The 15,495-nt window shown below is 46.6% G+C and overlaps 2 protein-coding genes across 2 annotated transcripts in view; one reads left to right on the top strand and one right to left on the bottom strand.

The window, feature by feature from the left end:
* LOC142881542 (sorting nexin-17) overlaps window positions 1-12,859 on the bottom strand; it is a 49,870-nt gene extending 37,011 nt beyond the window's left edge. Inside the window, exons 1-6 of the mRNA XM_076015883.1 lie at window positions 11,972-12,859; window positions 8,066-8,140; window positions 6,427-6,544; window positions 4,351-4,415; window positions 2,671-2,781; window positions 1,650-1,740 (exon numbers count right to left, since the gene is read on the bottom strand). Of these exons, the coding sequence (XP_075871998.1) occupies window positions 1,650-1,740; window positions 2,671-2,781; window positions 4,351-4,415; window positions 6,427-6,544; window positions 8,066-8,140; window positions 11,972-12,031 (520 nt within the window). The 5' untranslated portion in view covers window positions 12,032-12,859. The remainder of the gene's footprint in view (window positions 1-1,649; window positions 1,741-2,670; window positions 2,782-4,350; window positions 4,416-6,426; window positions 6,545-8,065; window positions 8,141-11,971) is intronic.
* Window positions 12,860-13,464: 605 nt separating this feature from the next.
* Window positions 13,465-15,333, top strand: atraid (all-trans retinoic acid-induced differentiation factor). Its single transcript, XM_076015887.1, has 7 exons — window positions 13,465-13,600; window positions 13,796-13,932; window positions 14,223-14,291; window positions 14,383-14,454; window positions 14,544-14,665; window positions 14,746-14,846; window positions 14,984-15,333. Exons 1-7 carry the CDS (start codon window positions 13,508-13,510, stop codon window positions 15,086-15,088), a joined length of 699 nt encoding a protein of 232 aa, XP_075872002.1. The 5' UTR covers window positions 13,465-13,507; the 3' UTR covers window positions 15,089-15,333.
* The last annotated feature ends 162 nt before the right edge of the window (window positions 15,334-15,495 follow it).

Below are 15,495 nucleotides of genomic sequence, written 5' to 3'. Positions count from 1 at the left end.
GTTTTATTTTATATTGATTTACACACGGGCCTGCGGGGAGACCACACCGGTGCCTGTCACACACAAATGAATTCCTGTTAACATCGACCCCACTCCAGCTGCTGGTTCGCTCTGATCTGGGTCACATGACTCACTCACGCCACCTTCTGTTGATTTTCAGCCGCTCGATTTTCTGCGGCCGTGCCAAGAGGCCGCAGTCAATGTTTGCGAGATTCCTCGAGTTCATCGGGAGCAGAATGGCGGCGGCGGCGGATGAACATTTGGCAGACGGACGAGCGACCAAGGGGGAGGGCTCCAGATCGCACTCCCAGTTTATTTAACTTCTTTCTTTGAAGGCAAACAGATCTGTCGCCTCCTCTGGAGAATATTTACGCAGCAGCTCATAAATATTTGCTCAAATATGTCTGTGCAAATATGTTTAGTTACTCTCATGTTTTCTTTCTTTTTTTTGCCGGACCAGATTTGTTTGTTTTTTAAATTGCCAGCTGCAGAAATTTGGCTGTGCAAAGTGCAAGTACCATGCATTTCAGTGGTACCTGCACAGGAAACCACCCTGATGTTGTGTCACATCAGGCTGTAGCTGCGTTTCCCTAGAATAGCGCAAAACACTCAATATCGCAATAAAAAACTAGTAATGGAAAACGCCTAAACTTAGAAAAACCTCTCAAATATCACTAAAAGGTTTCGACGCTCTCATGGTGGTTTTTTCAGACGCATCGGCATAGAGGTATATTGCAAAAGTGTCATTTACAGGTCACTGGATGTGACCTACGGGGTCATGCAACCAGTTCGCTGCAATGTTTTGTACGTCCATCCTCCTCAGAGTGGGCTCCCCGTGGGACAAGAGTTTACTATAATTTTGGCTTATGCGCTTCACACCATTCAATGCAAACACCTGCAAATTGCAATTGTACTTCGTCGAGAAATATCACTTTTATTTTGTGAAAAACTGTAATGGAACTCGCACAGTTGTTTTTAAGCAATGGGCTAAAATACAGGGGAAAACACCTTTTGTTTGCTTTTTCTTTAAAATTGATGATGGTGAGCGGAATTTTCACAGAGCGACGGCGAGCGATTTCATTCTGCAGACACGGCGTGAAATTCTCCCTTTTTTTGCCTTTGCTAATTAAAACTAAATATGTGGCACATCCGCAAGCGGCACAGTACAGAAGTGAGTTGTAACACTTTCAGCTCAGAGGAACAAAAGGAGGAAAGAGGAGGTGGGAAAAAGCAAGAATTTAAATTGTATCATTTGCTCTGGTAGCAAAAAAAATAATAAAGTAATTGCAGCGCGAAAGGGAAACATAATTAAAGTGCCATTGTTCCCTTTGACTTCGGCTTCACTTTATCCGTCTGCTAGAATTATTATTTTCCCCGCCGTCTATCTCCTCGGAAGGGTTGTGCTGACTGGACAAAAGTTATTTCAAACCTGTCAGCGAGTGTGTGCCGCAGCACTTTCTTTGTCTGCGTAAAGTGAGGACGGCGGCTATCTGATGGATTTCAGCCGCCGGGAAAAAAAACAAAAAAAAAAAAAGAAAATCAGCCGTCTGAACGTCTGTAAACGCAGCCGAGTGCAGACGGATAAGAGTAGGGCAAAGAGGTGCTTTTATTTTGTCCGGCTGACTGACTGAGCTGCATCCGACACTCACATGTCAAGCTGCTGTCGGGGCCTTCGCGGATGAGGAACAAACTGAAATAGCCGACCAGGTCCTCCGGAAGGTCCAGCTTCGTTGCGACAGCCTGCGGAAAAGTGAAGAGGAAAAAAAACCAAAAGGGTTGATTTCACTCGCAAAAAGCAGCTGATCCATCGACCCGATGTGATCCCAAAGCTGGGCCAAGACATAAAGCCTTAATAACGTCCCGTGTTATTGAAAAAAAAAAAAATGTAACATTATGATCTGAAAACAGGTACACATGATTGTATCCATTCCCTTTGAACTCTGTTTGGTTACAAAAACATTGTAAAAGCCTGCAAGCATGCAGCTATCAACACTACAGATACTCAGTTTGACCCTCTGATATGACTGATGTTTCTGACTGTATGTTTCCGATACTGAACTCAGGTGAACTGATGTTAAACTTTGATAAAAAAAAAAAAAAAAAACAGTCTGTCACGCCAGCCTGACGCAACATAATGGTGCACAAACACCGCCAGTCAAGTTTGGACACACCCTATGAACTGAATGTCTTTTCCTTCATTCTCATGACTATTGACATTGCAGTTTCTCACTGAACATGAACACACATGGAATTATGTAGGAAACAATAAAAGTGTAAAATAACTTGTTTTATATTTGAATTCTTCAAAATAGCCACCTTTCATAACACACAATTTTATCTTGTAAAGATAAAAAAAAAATAAAATTGCATGAGAAGGTGTGTCCAAACTTTTGCCTGGCAGTGGATGTGTTTCAGGGTTTGGTCCTCTCTGCTCCAGCACAGGGGCTGTTTTGTGGAGCAGAATCTAAAGAATTAATGTCAGCCAATTGGACATATCGATCGTCTCCTTGAAACACTGAGGGCTGTTGACAGCGAATCACAAAAGGCCTCCTGACCTCCGGCCGCTTGCTGAGTTATATCAGCTCTGAACCAGATCCCACTTTATTGCCTCAGAGCAATAAAGTGGGATCCGGTTTATCGGCGAACACTCCCACCGCTGCGGCCACTCACGTCGAGGACGTCCTCCGTCTGATCCGAGCTCAGAATGTTGACGGTGACCTTCTGGCCGTTGGAGAGGCAGATGTCCAGAGCGACTTCTTCCGTGGGAATCTGCTGAGTCTCCTGCGGGAACGAACGCAGCGGTAAATCAGCGCAAGAGGCCTCTCGACCGACCCCCCCGCCCCTGCACCAAAAAAAAAAAGAACTACAAAAAAAACCCCCACCAAATTGCAACCAGTCGCACAAGCACAAAAGAATAAGTTGTGCGAACGGAAGATGTCATCTGAGTCGAGTAAAACAAACGTACAAGTGACGCGTTGACTTAATGCCTGGACTTTCCAGGAAATGCAAAGCACAGCATTTTAAAGTGATTTATTTTGCACTCATTGTCCAAATGAGTGAAGGGAAAAAAACAAAAAAAAAACAGCATGCAAAACAACAAAAGCAATGCAAAGCACAAATAGAGGCCCCATATTGTGCAACATCCACCAGTTTCCCGATGATTTCAAAGAAAATGATTGATGACTCTGTCACTGACTCTCCCAGAAGTGATGAGTTCATCCGTTACTTCTTCTGCTGTTGTCTAGAGACTGGCGCTGGCGCGACGCTTAAAGTCGAGGCTGAACCGTCGCCGCGCTGTAATCGTTCAATAAAAACGCACGTGTTTTAATATCGGCTATAATGATTTTGTGGGATCATCATCTAAAATAACAAAGATTGCAGACAGGATTATGACTTTGGCCATAAATCTGCACCCCTGAAGGTTCACAAAGAGCAACTTTACACACCCGGGGGTAATGAATGAGGGTGATTTATATTCGACACGCCTTTGCACGCAGTAAATTAATTGCCGTCGCTCCGAGTCTGAACATCGGGGAGAAAAGCGTTAATCCTCGCTGGTGTGGGTCCTCAGGTGGCCACACACTGGAACCAAAACCTCGAAAAGCTGTGAATATTAAGTGTTGAGGATGAAAGGAATCGGGGGAAAAAAAGAAAAACTGTGAATATTTAAATAGTGTATGGGCAAATATTAACAAGGGTGAAATCGTAAAGTCAAGTCGGTGCTGCGCCGCGCCGCGCTGCCCCCACCCCCCTCCACCACCCACCAGCCCCTGCTCTGCTTTTTTGCTGCATCATCTCTGCTCTTGTGCGTCTCCTCGGCAGGCTCTCCAGGCGCGTCCTCCACCTCTGAAGGTGCTGATGAGGTCAGTGAGGCATTCAAAAAAGGAAGCGGAGGGAGCTGGAGACGGGAGCGGCGGCGGCGGTGCCAACACTGCTGCTGCTGCTGCTGCTGCTGCTGCTGCTGCTGCTGCTGCTGCTGCTGCTGCTGCTGGGGAGTGGAGCGCAGCCACGAAGGTTATTGGATTTACGGCCCTGCCGGTAACGCAGGTCACGGCTTGACGAACTGCTGAATCAGTCGACTCCACCTGCTCGGGATGCCGTCATCCACCTCGGATGAGTCACTCTCCCCACCCGCCCCCTCTGAGCGCTTGCCGTCGCTTCTGATCAGCAGCAGCAGCGCCACCCCCGCGAGTCTCAGCAGGTGAGACGGAGCGGATCGGACACACCTGACTAAACAGCTCTACTGTAGGGGGGGCCATGACGAGGAAAGTGGTGGTTGGAGAGTCATTATGACGGCCGGACGACTGCGATGACTGACTGACTGACGAAGAAGAGTCGGGCTGCACCGACCTGCTGTGCTTTCCTCAGGAAGCTGTTGAAAATCTCACTGGCTCCCAGTAAAGGATCCTGACGCACTGGAGGGAGGGAGAGGGAGAGAGAGACAGAGAGAGAGAGAGAGAGAGAGAGAATTAGAATTAATAACCAAACTGAAACATGGGGGTTATAAATAAAATTTGTTCTAAATTTGGTAAAATTGGTCTTGTTGGATTCTTGGCTGGAAAGTCAATTTTTCCATCCTAAATATCTCCAGAATGGTTCCAAACCAGTCACCTAGAGTAGGTGGGGTCTGAGCCGGCCATCTCCTGGTGATGGTCTTTCTACTTGCCAGCAGAAGCCAATGCGTGAACTTTATCTCTTGCCTATATTTCAAAAAAAGTAACGTGACCTAAATTCGAGGCAGCCTGTTGTGTTTTATTCCTCCTCACGTCACTCAAACTGTCGGGGTCGAGCAGGTGGAGCAGACGCGTCTGTGTCTTGAAATCTGGCTGCTAAATCTTTCAGTCCCACAGGTTAATGCACAACTTAGAGCTTTCACGCTATTCATTTTTTCCTCCTTTTCGTTTGACTCCGTTTAAAGTTCATTATTACAAAGACCATAAACTTTAACAGCGAGAGCCCCGTGTTGTCAGAAATCATTAAGCTGCTGACCCTCGCTTCTCCGTCTTCCATTCCTGCTTCTGCTGCTTATGCTGCAAAATTCGCAGATGCCTCTCTTGCCTGACGATGCGTCACCGCCGCCATTGCGGTGACTGCTGTCCTTTTATTTATTTTTTTGCAAACGGGCAAAAAAGACGGACCGTCAGAGTTGGAGGCCGTCTGCGTCACAACTCAGGGCCTCTGCTGCGCCTCACTTTTCATAACTGTGCAGAAGCAGTGATGTAACCGGGGCAAAGTCATAGCCAAGAACGCCGTCTGTGTGAGTTTTGGTGTGTATGTGTGTGTGTGTGTGTGTGTGTGTGGAGCAAATACACACTGGAACAACGCCTCCTTGTTCTGCTGTAACTGCCGGTGCTTGGGAGGATTAAAACAAACCCTCGGCGCTGCTGCCAGTTCCAATCCCTGAGCTGTGTGTGTGTGTGTGTGTGTGTGTGTGTGTGTGTGTGTGTGTGTGTAAGAAAAGCATAACCCCAACCTGTTTACAAAATTCAGAAAGGCGCTCGATGCCTCCCAGCAGCAGCAGGAGACGAGGCTGCAACCTGCTCCTTCAACGTGACGCAACAGTTACAGCAGAGTTTCACTTTGCCGGAACAAACAACTGGAAAAACTTTTTAAGTTTACTTTTGACCTGGGCAGCAATAAATAAACTAATAAATGAAGCCAAAAAGCCAATATCTGGTTATTGTACACAGTGATCCCTTGAGGTCTCTGTTAGTTTCCCAACAAAACCTGCCTCTTTTTTTAAACTTTTTTTTTTTTTTTTAAACAGTAGTGGATCTAATGTCAGAACTCTTTGGGCAGCGGCAGGGCACGGTGACGGGCGGAGGGGACTCTCTTGGTAAAACAGGAACCGAACGACAGATGCCTATCAAGCACGGTTCCCTCCATACAGGAAGCTTTAGCTCCGATCTCATAGAGAAGGGGAGGGACTCTCTCGGCAGAAGAGGAAGTACATGGGGGACGAGTGTTTTGATTGGCCACGCTGGCTGTTGTGTCAGCGGCCAGTTGAAACCCCTGCGAAAACGCCCAATTCTGCTGGGCTTTTCAAAAGAGAGAGAGAGAGAGAGAAACACAAAAACCAGGCAGGGTTTTTCTCTTTTGTTTTGATCACTTCCGGGATCTGAGCTCTGTAGCTGCTTTTCCATTACAGTTTTTCGCAAAAATAAAAGTATAAACGTTTCCAATGTTCCTCTGTCCAAACACAACGCGCCATTTTCACTTGAAGTGTTTCCATGACACTTTTGCGATATACCTCCACATGGATACGTCTGAAAAACCACCTCATGAGAGCGTCAAAACCTTTTGGCCATATTTGAGAGGCTTTTTCCAAGTTTAGGTGTTTCCATGACCAGTTTTTAGGTTTTGCGCAATTCTAGGGGTCATGGAAACGCAGCTAGCAACTCCACACACACACACACACACACTCACCAGCCTGCATGTATTTCTCCAGCTGCTCTCGCCTCTGCTCCACCTCGGCCGGCGTCAGGGTGAAGATCTTCTTTGGGGGGAAGGTGGGAGCCACGTTGCTGCCGTATTCCTTCTTTATCTGCCAACAGCGAGAAAGACGAGAAAAAAAAAGAAAGAAAGTGATTCCGTCATTCCATTTTATTCTATTTTTTTCATTCACGTCTGGACCACGACCGCCTGCCGAATGTGACGTTGCCTCAAACGTCTGGAGCGATTAGCGGCGGTGCAGAGGAGGAGGGTTTAATTTGTCCGAGGGAGCTACACTGGTGGGATGATTCACAAGTTTATTTAAAGCACCATTTTAACAGCTAGCTGGTAAGTAAACTTTCCAGCTTTAACACACATGCGTGCACGCACGCACGTACACACACACACACACAGACATCTGCAGTCCTGAGCATCCAGCATTTCCGAGTTACTTTGTCTTCCAGCTCCTTGACTCATTTCTTCCTTGCTGAGCTTTTGGAAGTGAACTCAGCCCTCACACATTAAGCACCAAGTTTGCTTTCATCTGCAGACAAAGAGCTGTGTGTCATGGGCTGTGAAGAATCAAATGAGATATATATATATGTATATATATATATATATATATCTCAAAGACACCCCGGGTCGTGCACATATGGAGCTATGAAGTCATTGCACCAGAGGAGGAAGTGAGTAACGGAGGTGACTGCAGCTGAAGGGACAGCGCAGGACGCAGCTGAGGAGGAGGCGTCAAAACAGCCGAGGACAAAAAGCATCAAACACGTCGAGGGTGAGGAGCTGAAGAGGAGGAGGAGGAGGAGAGGGTTGAAGGGTCAAGAGCATGAAGCAGCAGGAAGCCCTGCAGAGGTTCTTTAAAGAGTCTGCCGACCTCACATCCTGTTGCCCATCACCTGTCTCACACACACACACACACACACACACACACACACACACACACACACACACACACACACACACACACACACACACACACACACACACACACACACACACACACACACACACACACACACCAAGGGCTTTGCAGCTAAACCATGCTTGGAAAAAAAAAATTTCTTCTTATTGTCAACAACCTTTTGTTCTGACTAAAACGAGACGACAACTAAACAAAAATTCATCGACTAAAACAAAATGAAATTTTGCTGGCTTAGAAAACGAGAAACGCTAGGCTGCAAGTCAATGCATGCGAGGTAGGTAGCAAGGTAGTTGAGGAATAAATAACCATGCAGATAAACAAGATGCTTGTGGGAGGCACAACGGCAGCTCTCACAGCGGCTTCGCCCAGGCAGCCACTGCAGAGCTGCTCTGTGCACTTTGCCTCCTTTGCGTTTCCCTCTGCAGGTGAGGTGGAAAGAAAGGCAGAGAACATTCCTTCCATCCCTCCAGCCGCCTCCTTTAAACTCCTCTGAAAGGCTGCTCGGCTGACATGAAACATTTTGAACTCAAAAAAGATTTTTAAAAAATAAATAAAGCAGCAAAAGCCGAGGTATCGACCCCCAGAGACGGAGGAAAGGTCACAACGCTGCTTTTTATTTAGTTATCGGCTCGTTTTATGATGAAAATTTTTCATCGACAAAATGAACACCGGTGTTGACCGGGCTGCACCAACACCTACCTGTTCGTGGAGGCCCAGGAGCTGGCTGTAGCGGACCCGGCAGTGCAGCACGCCGTTGACATGGATGTTGTAGGCCTGTGGAGAGAAGTGAAAAAGAGGCTGAATTAAAATGCGGAAGCAATTAAACTGAAGCAAATTCTTGGACACAAAAATAAATATTTCCAGGCTCAACTTGTTAAATCTGACAAGTGATTTTCTTCAAAAGCAGCCGCAGGTTTGTCGTCTCAGTTCTCCACACGCATTTACGACGAGCCAAAACAAAAGGAATGTGTGAACTTGTCAATCCACTTCCAAAGGGGGGGATGAACTTTTCCCCCCACAATCCTCAAAACTGAAAAAAAAAAACACTTCCTTATTTACTGTTGCAAAAACAGAGAGAGCGAGAGCCCAGTGTTTTGCCAGACAGAACAGGAAATGCTGTTTCTCAACTCCTCCGCACCGGCGGGAACTGAAGCCAACTATCCAAACGCCGCTGCCTCGGAGGTGAACCTCAGAGTTGGTGGCTGAAAGTTGGGAAATACGAAGAATACAGAGAATTTAAAACCTCCCTCTTTGTTTTTATGGCTTGTTTGTTTGCCCGTTCTTCTACTCTCACTTTTATTTTATTTTATTATTTTAATGATTGTGTATTGCCATTGTGCTGTATTGCTATATTACTGTCTTATTACTGTTGCTCTTTACTGTTGTTGATCTTTTAAAGTTACAGTGCCAGTAACCACTGGCAGGGGGACCACCAATGTAAACCAGCCTCTGGCTGAAATTGGGTACAATCACATCCCTGCAAAACCAGGGTCCTGCACACTGTACACTGTCCTCTTAGAAATAAATAAATTGAAATTCTTGCTATGACTCCCGGTTTGCTCGAACACGGAACCGCAAATGGAGCCGTTTACAAGAACAGTGTTGTTTGTTTTTTTTTGTTCACCGCTGAACCCACGGGCCAAATTGTGCCCATTCCACCGCTGCGGTGGCCCCTGCTCGTCGGCGACATGAATAGGTCCGGGCCAGTCCGGTGACAGAAACCCTCCACATCCGTCCGACCCATCACTTCCTGTAAAAATCACCCCTCGACGGTGAAGAACATCGATCTCGGCTGCGGCACCGCAACCGTCTCGTGGCTCCTGGCGCTGACGCAGATGCTCTCTGACCCAGAAACCCCACCCAAACATTGTCTCAAACAAAAGCAAAGCCTCTTTATTCCAACGTCGCTCGCTGGGAACTGCCGAGTTGTTTTTTTTTTTTGTTTTTTTTTTCGCAGCCGCGTCTCATCCGACCTCCAGGGTGTTTTGAGGACGAAGCGAGACGTCTGGAGCGGAGCTCTCCGTCTAAACATAAAAAAGGTCAATATTTTCCTTTTCCCGGCCACAGACACTGAAATACGAGACTTGGAATATTAAAATCTATTAAGCACTGAACCATAATTACACCATTTGGATTATGTGAAAACTCTCTTTCATTATCTATTTAGCGTCGGTTCGGGCTCCGCGCCACGCTGGCCGCTGATGAAAGGAAGTGCAGGCTGCATGTTTGCCTAAGAGTTTTCCCATTTGGGTGCGAAAGCACAAACTATCAGGCTTTAATCTCTTTTCCGCTTCAGCCCCATTCGCATATTTTTAGCCAGCGCAGAGGGCAGTGTGTCCGGCAGAGGGGCGGGATAATAAAAGGTTAAGAGCCCTCGCTGCACAGCGCGGTGAGTGGCTCAAGTCAACTGGGGAAAAAACAAGCGGAAGGCTCCAGAGGGTGAAGAAGTGAAAGATGTACAAGTAGGCAGTAATCAGGCAGGAAGGAAGGAAGAGTGAGTGTGCCTGAAAAAACGCAAAAAAAAAAAAAAAAAGAAGAAGAAGAAAAAAGTCCTGCTGTTATTTTTCCCTTCAACCACTGTGATTGCTTGCCCTTTTTTTTTGTGCTTCCTTTTCGAGTCACCAGCTCCGAAACAATACGTCTGACCGCAGTCATGCATTGTGATTCTCTGCTTGGACTTTAATGACAATACATACCGGGAAGAGAAAACACAGTTTTTGTTTTCGGTAAAGCGACTTCTCGGGCTCCTTCCTTCCCTGAACAAGGACGCCCGAGTGGGATGAAATGAGTTTAATGAGGTGGAATGCGTTTGGGTTTTTTTTCGTAATGGTTTCAGAAGTGATCTGGATGAGGGTGTAATTATACACTGCAGGTTTCAAACTGATGAGCGCACGCCGGTAAGTATTACCTCTGGGCCTCGGCCAGGTACAAACACACAAAGAGAGAAACCGGCTGCACAATCGGATGCAAACGAAAAGCTTGTGCACTCGCACAAAAACACACACAAGAAACCTGCAGTCTTCTGGTCACTGGTTGCATATTCAGCAGATTCAGTGACCATGCGTCTAGTTCCAAGGGTCAGGCTTTTCAGGGCATCGCAAAGCAAAGTCCCCTTCCTGCGGACCTGTGGGAGGAAGGTCACACGACAGCCAGCTGAGAGGTGTCACACCGCAGCTTTTACAGTCACTGCCACAGCAGCAGCAGCGCTGCCACTGACCGAAAGTGTTCCGAGAGACGCATCGGGCAGGGAGGGAGAGGAAGGTGTTTGCAGAGGTGCAGTGGAAGGTGAATAAAATAATAATAATTCAGCGTCCAGCTGCGTTGAGCGCATCTCGTATTCAGAAACACCCGCGGGGCTTCTTAAGCCAGCGTGGGAAGTGAACACAATGACATCTTGAAATATTAATGAGCAGATTCTGAGATCCCCCCCCCCCACCCCCCTCCTGACTCCTCGCCTCCCCGGCATCCCTGGAGACCACCTAATCAAAAAGAGGACCGACTATTCGCAGGTGTGCGACTGCGGCGAGCGAGAGGTCACATGACACTGAGCCACTTTTAAGCGGCAAACCACAGACCGACTTTGGAAAAAGGCATAGAGGATTAGGCGATCCCATCATATCCAGGAGCAGACCAAACCCACGCTGTTTCCTAGCAACGGTGCCACCAACTCGCGCTGCTCATGGGCAAGTCCGCTTTGCAGGGGCTGTCGGCAGTGGTGCACGTTTTGCCAGCGCCGTCCTCAAAATTACTCAGGAGGGAATGAAAAAAAAAACCCATGGCCTTGAATTTTGTGTCGCAGGCGTCTTTTAATGCCAGACTGTCCTGGCCGGGGCCACGTTTTAACTTATTGCGTGGAGGTTTTAAATCTGCTACACTGAAAGAGTGCACATTATCCAGCTGGGCTTCTCCTGCAAATGTACCACGTCAAACTTTGAGGTCAAGTACAAAATTGAACACAATGCAAACAAAGAAAAATCGTGGTCTGCAGCCAAAGCCAGACAACGGGAACCAGAAACAATGACTTCTTCTCATAAAGGCCGAATAAATAAACCTCGGCTGAAGGTCTGAGGTACAGTTGCACCAACGTTTTTGGTTTCAGGTCTTCAGTAAACCACCGTCGGTGCTTTGAGATTTCAGGGTAGCAAAAACTGAGAAGGGTTAGAAAAAGAGAAGGAAAGAAACACGCAAGTGCAGAGTCAACCCTGTAAAAACAAAGCTTACTCTGTTGAGAACCAGGGTGTGGATTTTAAGAGTCTTTCTTAAGTGGCCGGGACAATAAACATGCAGTGCTGCCAGGAGTTGAATGCACAAGGATCAAGTCGCGTCGAGCGCTTTCAGGTTGACCCAATTCACAGCAGTAAAAAATAAAAACACCTGTGAATAATAATAATTAAAACGCAACATCTGTTTATTGGTCGTCTCTGCGAGCACAGGTCGTTGCACCAGACTGCTGGTCTGTCTGGTCTGTGTTGACACTTCGCAGTGTCACACAAACAAACTGGAGCAGCAGATGGTCATCGGCAACGGCGACTTGTGGCGTTTCAAACCGGCTTTTTAATGGGAGTGAGCGGAGACGTGGAAGAAATGAGGAGAATTAACACTCACCACATACGTCGAGCCGTTCTCTCCCGAGCACACCTCCGTTTCGGGTATAGAGAAATGCATTTTTGCTTTGCTTTTTGTTCTTGCTTCCTTTAAGTCGACACACTCCGCTGTCCGAAGTCAGCTCAGGATAGAGTAGTAGAAGAAGAAGACGACGACGACGACGACGGAGAAGACAGTTTGCCCACTAAAAGTCCACCGCAGTGACTGTCTGGTGACTAAGAGATGGGGGGGAGGAGGAGGAGGCTCCTGCTCGGCTCATCCACCAGCCAAGTCCCGGGAAAAAGCGGTGGGCAAATGTGTCGACGACTTCGCTATCTCAGCCGACAAAGTCGTGTGCCGACTGGCATCCGCGTCAAACTTGTTCCCACGTCACTGTCAAACTTTTCTCGCCGCCGTCCCCGCAGCAGCCATATTTGCAAGTGTTGGGCAATTACACCTTCACCGTTGACGTAAAAAAAAAAAAAAAAAAAAAAAAATTATATCGCTTTCACTCACGTTAAAGGAGATGGGGAAATGTTTTTACTTAACGTCCCGTTCAGGGGAAAAATAAATAAATAAATACGTGTCAACCTACGCAAGCGGCGCTATTCGTTTTGGCGCAACCACATAAAGTTTCCGGATTAGAAAAAAAGGTGCAGTTTGTTCCTACAAGAAAAAAAAAATCAGACAGCGCCGCAGAGCCGCGAGCAAACCTCCCGAAATGCAATTGGAGACAGTTCACACTGAGAAAGGTGGTTTTGCTTTGGTTTTGAACGTCTTCTACATTCACCCCAGGAAAATTTAGACGCCGACGGATGAAAGTCATAGATAAAAATGAGCTGCAAGCAGGAAAAGGAGGCACAGGGAACCAGCCTCGCCAGATCGTTCTGCGTCCACTGTATCTGGTGGCCCATCAGGAGGCGATGCAACAATCCTCATGGACTCTACCACCTGATTTTATTAACCGGGGGGGATTCCTTTCTGGGAATTAAGCAAACACAAACCTGCTGGGTAGAAGACGGAATATACCATCCAAAAATCATATAACAATTGATAGGCTATACTCAACTACAGTCTCGAGATGATACAACAGTCCTGTTTATAGGAATATATTTTAAATTCTAAGTAAGTGGTTTCAGTTGGGAATGCCCACTCGACTTGGTACGAACCGAAGTGACAGTAAAAGGGTAGTAAGAATTCATTCCACGTTTAAGAAAAAAAGATGCCTTATTGTTATTCTCAACTATTCCAGAAAACCTATTATACACAATATTCTTTCATCAAAGAGCTTAGTTACAAAGAATACATTCTAAATTGAAAAACAGAGAGCTTTTAACAATTTCGATGTATAGTTTGTGTTGATTGATTTCTTATGGCAAGTCTCAATCATTTTCACAAGCTTCGGACCATTTATTAATCTGGGTTTTCACGTCCTAATTGTATTACGTTGAGTATGCGTAAATCCGAACGCAAACAGCATCGCCAAAGTGCTTCCGGGTTGGCTTCCGGTCACATGTCCAATACAGAAGCGAGGTCACGTGACCTCAGTTGACGAAAATGAGAGCTGGGCGCAGCCAGCTGGAGCCTGCAGCGTTCGTTTTTATTCTTAATTTATGTTTTTATTCGAGTTTTCAATTGAGTGACCTGCAGGTGAGAACAGGATGTCTTTCCCCAGTGGTGGAACGGTGGCGTTTTATCACACCCAGTGAAATTTCACACAAAATTGCGACGCGTTCGGATGTCCAGTCACAGCTGTCGCGTTGTTGTTGTTTTTGTTGTTGAAGATGATGATGATAATGACGTTGTTTGTTGCACCCTGTCCGTCCCGATGCCGTGTGATCCCAGGTATGTCAGCTGTGCAAGGGGACAGTTCTGAACGGCACGGAGGTGAGTCGCTTCTGCTCCTTGGCCGCTGGTCGGATCGAGGGACGCTGCTGTGTGAGAAATGACAACGCGAGCGACCCTGAACGCGTCATCGTCGGGTACGAGTCGCCTTTGCGCGTTGTGATTCTGTGATGGTGAGAGGTTGCGGAGGACGCGGCTGAGTCACTATTAGCTTTATGGCCCTTTGCCAGATGAAAACGAAACACTTCAAGTTGTTCAAGAAAAACCTGTTCCTCTGCTTCACTGTCTGTTTATTTTTGTCAGGCTATTTGAAACCTTGCACAGCAACTCGATTGTTCACATTTACCACTTCACACATTCACAGAAGGCTAATTTAGTTTGAATACGATTTCTTCTAATGCTAGCTCTTCATTGGTTTGTGTTTCAGGTTGGATCTGTCCAACTGTTTGCTCAGTCATGTGGGGGATCTTCAGGGAGCCTCAACAGCAGTTATAGTGTAGGTCTACTTCATTCCTTTTTTTTGCAGAATGCACTAAAAAGTGTCGGGACACTTTCACTCGGTGTTATTTTGAATGTTTGCTTTGCAGAGACCTGTCTCTCAACCCCATTGCCAACATCAGTAACACAACCTTTCAAGGATTTGTCGACCTAAATTCCACGTGAGTCTGCCGGTCATAAAAACTTTAAAGTTTACAGCCATCTTAATAGCATAGCAATCAAGTGCTGCAAATTTTCTTTGATTCTGCAGGATTCTGCCCGCAGACCTACCCTGCCCCGGGGGTAATGCATCCTGGGAGAGGGTGGAGGTGAGGGACGGAAATCGTCTTTGTGAAGGCCAGAAAGATTTGTGCAACCAAACCAGACACATGTGTAAGTTCCGATCTTTGATTCTTTCAAGATGCCGCGTTAAAACTTGAAACCCTCTGCTGACCCCTGTCAACAATCCTCAGCCATCGACTGTCCCGCCAACTCCCTGTGCGCCCCCTACGGCCCAGGCTTCTTTGAGTGCAGCTGTGCTGGCAACCATCACGGCTACAAATGTCTCCGAGAGGTCAGTTACGCAAACGGCTTTCACGGACTTACGTTTAAGCTCTTTAGCCTGTTTTTTGTTACGTTAAAAGCGGCCTACAAATCTTTCTGTTATGACTGTCATAACGTTGCGTTTTGCGTGATTCCAACGGGCTTCAGGGGGAGTTCCCGGCCCTCCAGGTGATCGCGCCCCTCGGAGCCTCGACGGTGGTCATCTCCTTCCTGCTGTGGTTCACCCAGAGGCGTCACGTGAAGTCGCTCTGAAGTTGCTCTTTTGAGTGCAACGATCCACCGACCTGTGGTTTAGTTTTTTTCCAAAGGAAATGCTGACAAATAGGTCTCAGCTGCACACCGGCCTCTTTGAGAAGTAATTTATATTTAAAAACTAATTCGGCTACATTTTAAACCGATTTAGCTGGCACTGGATTTTTATGTTGTTTATACTTTAAATGCAGTTTTAAAGGCCATCAGTATATGATTCACTTATGTAGCTTTTTTTTTTCTTCTTTAAGACAAACACTCTTAACGACTTGAATGTTTTTTTTAAAAAATCCTGGTGTTCATGAAATAGATTCTTATCGTTCGTGCCAAATATACCAGTTGTTTCAGAGGAGAGGGAAATACTTAACCACAAGGTGAGCATGTACTTTACTTGGGGCGGTTTATGTAGT

This window comes from Nelusetta ayraudi, unplaced genomic scaffold (assembly GCF_046127955.1).
Source record: "Nelusetta ayraudi isolate G7.1 ecotype Tasmania unplaced genomic scaffold, CSIRO-AGI_Nayr_v1 ptg000202l, whole genome shotgun sequence".
Lineage (NCBI taxonomy): Eukaryota > Metazoa > Chordata > Actinopteri > Tetraodontiformes > Monacanthidae > Nelusetta > Nelusetta ayraudi.
Note: the sequence above shows the minus strand (reverse complement) of the source record. Positions and strands in the feature narration are given on the sequence as shown.